This window comes from Asparagus officinalis, chromosome 2 (assembly GCF_001876935.1).
Source record: "Asparagus officinalis chromosome 2, Aspof.V1, whole genome shotgun sequence".
In the NCBI taxonomy this organism is placed as follows: domain Eukaryota; kingdom Viridiplantae; phylum Streptophyta; class Magnoliopsida; order Asparagales; family Asparagaceae; genus Asparagus; species Asparagus officinalis.
In genome coordinates this window covers 11,169,755-11,177,969 of record NC_033795.1, presented here as the reverse complement: position 1 = coordinate 11,177,969, position 8,215 = coordinate 11,169,755, and the positions used below count along the sequence as shown (strand labels likewise).

The 8,215-nt window shown below is 35.8% G+C and overlaps 1 protein-coding gene across 1 annotated transcript in view; it reads right to left on the bottom strand.

Annotated features, from left to right (window-relative positions):
* Positions 1–4,527, bottom strand: part of LOC109830247 (protein SUPPRESSOR OF GENE SILENCING 3 homolog) — a 9,259-nt gene extending 4,732 nt beyond the window's left edge. The window contains exons 1-3 of the mRNA XM_020397461.1: positions 4,491–4,527; positions 4,367–4,401; positions 652–1,719 (exon numbers count right to left, since the gene is read on the bottom strand). Of these exons, the coding sequence (XP_020253050.1) occupies positions 652–1,713 (1,062 nt within the window). The 5' untranslated portion in view covers positions 1,714–1,719; positions 4,367–4,401; positions 4,491–4,527. The remainder of the gene's footprint in view (positions 1–651; positions 1,720–4,366; positions 4,402–4,490) is intronic.

Sequence of the window (8,215 nt, the reverse complement as noted above, 5' to 3'; positions counted from 1 at the left end):
ATTTTACCTTCTCCTGTTTGCTTTTTCCTTTTTTTCTATGTTCCCTCTCTTTTCTCTACCTCATTCGTTATTTTCATTCTGTTATTCTTTAATCTTTCATCTTTCCCTTTCTAAGGTTCAATCTGGATTGCAAAGATCAATGGAAGTAGGACCTTTTTTTTTGGTTTAACCATATCACTATGAAGTTAGGTGTGAAGACAATGGTTTGAATAGGGGTTCTTGATTAGTTTGCGCAAAGGTAAAGTACTGTAAAATAGTCTTGACAGACGCCACAACAATTCTCCTTCTATATATACTAGCTTTTCTGTTTGGAAAGAGAGCTTGATGGAAATCACCTTTTCCAAAACACTTAAATGATATTTCATGCATGACACTCAGCGATGTCTGTTTGCATTGAAACACACAATCAATCATGGGTGGGGGAGAGGGGGGATAATGTTAACAACAGAATCTGATTTAATTTCTCTTTTTTTATGCAAAGATGGTTCATCATTTCCTGTTGATCTCTGTTAGAGATTTATTAGCAGGATATATAGATGAAATTAGTTGAAAAAATGGACGTGGCACGAAATATAATCAATTATGAAGAAAAATGTAATTTCATTAAAATGGAGACATATGTTAACACCCTATGAATTAAAGTAATCATACCTTTTCATTATCATCTATTTCAAGTAATGTGTTCATCACAACAACCATCGGGGGCCAAACAATCTCATGATCAGTTGTTGTTTCACGAAGGCCCCTCCATTTACCAAATGCTTCCCCAGAAGGTATTATAGATGTCCCTTTCCGTCGAAGCTCTTCATCTAAAAGTTTAGCCAGCTCACGATGAAGCTGAGCTCTTTTAGCACCTTTGGTCTTGGCATGCGTCATCAAAGGCTGGAGACCTCTGTACCAGTCAATGGCCCCAGGACCCTTCTGACATGCTGGGCAATGCCACTGCCTTGTTGGTTCACTTATTTCTTCAATCGTCAGTTTATCTAAAGCTTCAAAGAATCCCTTAAACCACTTATTATTCTTTCGGGTCTCATGGCTCTTTTGACTCACATCTGAATCATACTCATCACTTAGATCATCATCACTGTCTTCTAGTAACTCGTCGTCATCAGATACAACATCATGTTCATCACGAGCCATATCAGATTCAGAATCATATCCATCCTGAGGATGGTTAGAGGACTCGTCATCCTTGACTTGCGAACCAGAGGCACCAGTTCTTGCTCCCCAGTTCCAACCATTATGTAGAGGTGGAGGCACATTGGGAGGTGGTGGTGCCATATAAGTAGACTCCCAAGTTCTCGGTGCAGGTTGGGGTTTTGAGTATCCCCTGCCAGCTGGCCTTCCAACAGCCTGAGCCCAATTTCCAGGGCCCCTAGCTGGACTGCTATTATTACCGGCATTAGCCCAACTATTTCCAGCAGCCCTACCAGCTCCAACATTACCAGTCTGAGGCCAATTATTACCAGATGCTCTCCCATATCCACCATTTGCACCCCAAGCATTTGGAGCAGGTGCTGGACCTCCTGACATTTTTTGAGCACCACCACGATTTTTCGATTTCTTCCCTTTTACCTCCCACTCACCCTCCTGTGTAGGATCCATGCTGACTTTCGCCATGTCATGGTTAAGCTGATCAATACCTTTTCCCTTACTACTTCCACCAGCATTCCCTGCGAAGAAGCTGTTGCCTCCCCCTTTTCTTGCACTCATGGGCTCCTGCCACAAGAACCCAAAAGGCATAAAAATAATGTAGTCATGTAATGACCAAACATCTTAACAAGAATTACTATTTTCTTATACATGTGATGTATGTACGTACAAATATGAATAAAAATAGTGTGCTTGACAATGCAGCCCAGAAATATGTATATTTCTAGTGCTTAGTAGTCATGTATGACAATACATCTTAACAAGAATCACTATTTTTGTGTACATGTGATGTAGACTCATATGAACATGAAACTTGAAAGAGATCCAAGAAGAATAAAACCTTAAGTTAGAAAAAGAAACTAATGAAGCCTTCTGATATTTAGACTTTTGAAATGTAACCAATCGTGTAACATGAAGAAACCCTTTTTTCCCTACGAATCTATGAAACTGGATTTGGATATCGTTCAGGTCTACAGCAGACTTGACTCAGACGAGTGTAGTTCAGATCTACTTAAGCTTAAATTGTTATTTTGATTTCTGGTTAGGAAATCATACCACGTACGTTTCCATATGATCATTGAATATTTCAGATTCGGTTTTTTTTTATGTTTAGATCTCAGCTTTTACATTAACAAGTCATAAATATTTCATGTACACAGCTGATCTGCTCATCATGGGGAATTATATGGGCATCCTTTTGGTCCAGATCAGCCATTAGCAGACATTTGTATTTGTAGACATTTTGTATTTGTAGGAATTACGTGGGCATCCTCTTGGTCCACATCAGACGAGATTAACTTGCACCTATCCTACACTGAATGCGTGATTTTCAATACAAGTGCAGTGGAACTGGAGTGTGTTTATATTTCTTACCAGTGTAGAAATATATTATAAAGTACTCTGTTATAATTCCATCACGAAGACTTTTGTATTTGTAGAAATTTAATTTATGTTTTCCAACTCTCAATTTTTTAATCCAAAGAATAAGACTGCCTACTTGATAAAAAAAACAGATGAACTGATCATCACGAACCCTTGGAATAATTTGTATAACCTGTTGGTCCACACCAGCCAGCAGCCAGAAAGATACTAGTATTAGCATACTTTGGTTTAAATTAGTATTTCAATTCAATATAAAGAACTGAATGTGGAATATGGTTAAATTCCATATCAGTTTAGAACTTTAGATATGTTATAAAAGACTTATCTACACTGATACAAAATGGATTTTGCATTCCACAATTAAATTGTTCACACAGAACAATACAAAATGGATTATGCGCTGCACAATTAAACTCTAACTTGTGTGGCCGAATATATAATATAAAAAAGGTTCTATTATGTGATATGCAATGCAATCCTGATTTCCTGATAGGTATGGTTTTCAATCGAGAAAAATAAACACAGAAACATTTAATTTACAAATTACATATAGCACTGAGACAAATGAAGAACCCAAGTATAATGCAAACAAGCTGGTGATTGTCTTGTTCTTTGGCCTTCACCATTCAGCATTTGCATACCATAACATGCATGTCTACAAGGAATTTTCAACAATGAATTCACACTGTTTATTATTCTTAACTTTATTGATATATCTTATGATAGTTTTGCAATCAATAACAGAATCCAAAGAGCAATATTGGCCCTAGCATTAACTTGTACTTCAATTAGAAGTACAGGTAATTTCCATGGTGTTGACAAATTTACCTGTCAATGACTTAACCAGCTGCCAGTATCACAGGTTTGCTGGAAATTTTCTTATAGAATATCAAGGTTCATAGACCTATCTGTATTCCACAACTTGAATTAACCAAAAAAAAAACTGTATGTATCCTTCACTGACAAACTCATGCTTGTAATTCTAAATATAGTGGCTAATGAAAATATAATTCTGAACTCTTGCCGTATATATAGTTTAACTGAAGATGACCTATTAAAAGATGATCATCTCAATCATCATATAGTATGCTAAAGAGGGGGAAAAGGCAATTATAAACTTTCTAACAATAGTGCACAAAATTAATCAAGGAAGCGTGGACAGCGACTATAGAGTTCCATAAGCTAAAATATTATCTGTCTTAATTCCAAGAGACGCCCATAGATGAGAGAACAAAATTAAGCTGTGCAGTTTGTTCAAGAGAACCTCACAAGAAGGAAAAGTAAAATCAGAACATAAACAAAACTACGAATACACTAATTCACCTATGTATCCTGAAATCATCAGAAAAATATAGGGTTTTTCACCTATGTATCCTGAAATCATCAAATTTGAAAATTTACCCTCGTATCCAGATACTTGCTAGTTTACCCCAATTCTAACACAATGAGTTAAATACCCCAAATCTTAGAATTACCTTCAGAATAAAAAATGAAAGTCATTTTGTGATACATCATGGTTTTCAGGGGGAAAAATTCCCATTCTCCCAAAACCTAGGCCTCCGTAATAAAAAGACATGCCAAGTATGCAAAAATTCACTAACTCCTACCAAATTAAAAAAATAATAATAATAAAAATTAACAACTAATTCAGGGGAGCTTTCTGAGACAACTAATTTCAGAAAACAAAATCAAACTGAGAATTTTGATCCAATGACAACAATAATGTTAGGTAAATCAACAAAAAATTGACAATACTTAGATGCCAACAAGAGATCAAAACAAATCATTTAGAAAATCGCAAAATCAATTCTTGAAATTTAAAGATATTTACCTTAATATCAAGATCGATCTTACTCAAAGCTCAAGCTGCAAAGGTAAAAGGTCAATTAGGGTTTTGAAAAATCAGCGAAAATATAAACAATAAAAACACAAAAATAAAGGTAAAATTCCTATACCTCGAAGAGAGTGTGAGAGAGTGCGCAGAATCCCAGCGTACTTTTTATAGAGGCCGATGACTCCGGACTCCTAATGGAAACTTAAATCCAATTTAGTTTTAAGTACGAAAAAATCTCAACCGTTGAATGTGAGAACGCTTTTTTAATCCAACGGTTGAGATTTGTTTCACGGGATTGCGGAGCGATGCGTACGGATTTTCTGGGGAGATGATTCTTTTTCTTAACACTTTATTTTTTGCTAAAAATGGAATGGGAAATATGCGTCTAGGCCCAAAAAAAAAAAATGGTTGTGACCGGCCTTCTTGTATTATTTTTTGTGTAAGAAAGCTTCAAATGCATAAAATAATTATGTTTTAGTCCTTATTTACATTTCTAACTCAGTACAGAGAGAAACTATTTATCAAAACCTAAAACTATTATTAACACATTCCCCCCAAAACTTGTTTGTCCTCTATCTCTCTCTTCTCTCGCTCAAACCACCATCATCTCGAGAATCCAAATTCGAAACCCTAAATTTCACTCAAACGTCTATTAAATCCGTTAAAATTTTCTAAAAATTTAAGTTAAATGGCACATCTCTAAGAAGAAGTAATTTCCTAATCAATTGAGTGATTTTGAATTTAATTAAATTTTATTATAAGTAATTTGTAAAATTATGGTGTTGGATGTTAGTTGAAAATATGAACGAGAAAAAAAGGAAGAAAGTTAACAGTTTATTTGTTTGAAACGCCATTGAGATTTATGAGTTCGGTTTATGAAAAAATGGTGATGAAAAACTGGTTATTGTAGTGTAGAACCAGTTTCTTAATTTGGGAGTATGATCTCAACAATATCAATTATAATCGTTTTGAAGAAATGCATGTCAATAATTTTCATTTGTTATTAACTATTAGCAATGCATGTCAATAATCATTGTTTGTTGTTAACTTTTAGCCTTAAGTGACAATTATTAGCCACGCATGTTAATAAATCTTGACTTTTACTAAGGGACAAATTTTTAAAAACGACCGTTTTTTAAAGTTAATAAGTAAAATCGACCGTTTAAAACAAAAATTAGCAAATTCGGACCTTTTTCAGTAAAAAGAGTCGGTTTTGCAATTTATGAACTGTACGGGACTAGTAGTCCCGTACAGTTCTCCCAAAATCGCACTCTCTCCTCCTCTATCTCTTCTACCTCCCGCTACTCAACCTCCGGTCTTCCCCCTTCCTCTCTAGAAAAAACCTGTAAACAGAAGAAGAAGCTCTCTTCTTTCTGCAAATAACCTCCTCCCTAACAAACCCACATCTTCCCCCTTCAACCGCCCTCTCAAACACATCCCCAAGCTCCTCATCACCCCCTCTCTCTCTAAAACCCCAACCTTCCCCAATCAAACCCTCACCGATCTCTTCTTCTCTCTCATCATCCCTAACAACCGCCACCACCAAATCGCCTCAACCCCACCTCTCCAGTAAGTTGCGGGAGGTAGAAGAGGGCGGGAAGGGAGAGGTTTTCGACGGAGTGCGTCTCCGGTGAATGGGACAGCTTGGAGGCTTGAGGAGGCGGGAGAGGTTTTCGACGGAGGAGTAGCTGGAGGTAGAAGAGGGCGTCGGGCGATAAGGAGGAGAGGAGGAGGAGGAGAGAGAGCGAAGCGGTGAGTTTGGAGGTTTATTTTGGGAGAACTGCACGTGCAGGGTCGATTTTGCTAATTTTTGTTTTAAACGGTCGATTTTACTTATTAATTTCGAAAAACGGTGGTTTTTAAAAATTTGTCCTTTACTAAGTTAATGTCTTAACTGTTAACTATTTCCAATTCATGTTAACAGTAATCATTTGTTACTAGGCTAAGGTCATAACTATTAAAGTTTGATATTCAGTTTGTTGATAATAAAAGTGGATAAAACGTGGACCTTATTCGTAGAATTTTTGTCTTAATCTGAGTGAAATTATTATGTATGAAGTGTAGACCTATAGTATGACATATAGACTCATTGTTTGGAATTTAGTTCATTTTGTTATATTATCATGTAATATATATTAAGAAGTATAATCATAGCATATGAATTACAATATACAATCACACCCAACAATTATGAAAAATATGTGAATATTTGTAATTGAATTTGTCATATATTATATATTGAGAAGTATAGTCAGTACATCAATTTTTTGTTTAAGTGATAGCATTACATGAAAAAAGTAAATAACTGATGTTTACTTTTACACATACATGTTTCATCATTAGATATTAAAGTTCATAAACGAATGTTAACTTGTATGAACAGATGTTAAGTTTTATTGATTGTTGTTAACGTTCATCCGTAAGTGTTAACTATCACAAAGGTTGTTAAGTTTTAACCTTTAATGTTAATATTTGTCATTGATGTTAATTAGTTTAATGGATATCAAGAATTTGAATGATTTGTTAAAAATAAATATTTATTTATACAGAAAAATTGATGTAGCTGTAGGTGATATCAGGCCTGCAACATGTTTTGGATCATACTATGTGTTCACGAAAAACCTTCAACCAAGAATGAAGAAGTGGCACTAGGATGCCTACAAGGGCAGTAACTTTGAGCACTACGTCTTGTTTGGACCTCCAGCACATGATCGACCAGCACTAGAGCATGTGCTAAGTCATTATGTTGGCAAAAAAGATGAATTCTCTTTCCCCGATTCCAAAATCGGGTAGATGTTTTTAGTCAAATTTGATGAGCAGTGGGTACAAAATCATACATGATTCCCAATTGATGGGAGTTGATTTATGGAAATAGAGACCCACACAACCGACTGTGGAGAGAGTACTTTGAAGAGAAAAAAGAAATGATAAAGGCCAAGGTAAAGGCCAAGGTAAAGGCAAAGGCAAAGGGCAAAGATAAAGAAGAAGCTGGTAGCATGTAGAGATATGTTAAAGAGTAACCGGAGACACTTGTTGAGTCAACCTCAAAGAAGGAAATTGAGGATTTTGTGCTGCTTTAGATTTTGTACCAGTGTGCAATGATTTGGTGCCCTAACAGCTCACAAGGCATCTCAAGGCTGTTGTTTCAATATGTGAATAGCATTGAGTAAAAAAATATTGTGCATGGTAAATTTATTTTTGATGAGATGAAGAGAGACATTCAAATTACTGTGGAATGAATGAGAAAGTCAGGGGTTACATACGTACCTGGATGTATGTCACTCATTCATGTAAGTTGTATGTTCATATGGTTTGCTTTTTATTTTTGTTATTAGCAGTTTTGATAACTATGATAAAGTTAACATGCATCAAAAAAACATGTACAAAATTGAAAGTTAATAGAATATGGTGACAATTAACATGTTAACATGCAACTTAACATTTATGCATGAAAGCTAACATTAACATGTGATAGTTAACATGTACGCCTGAATGTTAACATGTAATAGTGAAAGTTAACTTTTAAGTGTGAATGTTAGCTATTTAGACTGAAGTTGAACAAAGAGTTTTGAAAGTTAGAAAGAAAAAAGTATGACAAACATTTGTTGCTTCTCCTTCATCTATTTTATGTTATCTGCAGTTTTATTGGTTTATAAAAACTTAAAATTTCTTTCATTCTATTTTGACAGCTATGGTACTACAAGATGACAAACACCAAAAATCAACCCTTAACTTAAGATGGAAGCCTCCTAGACATGTCCATCCGGCCCGGCCCGGCCCGAAAATCCGGGCCCGGGCCGAGCAAAACCGGAGCCCGGACCCGGGTACCCCGGGCCCGGGCTCGAC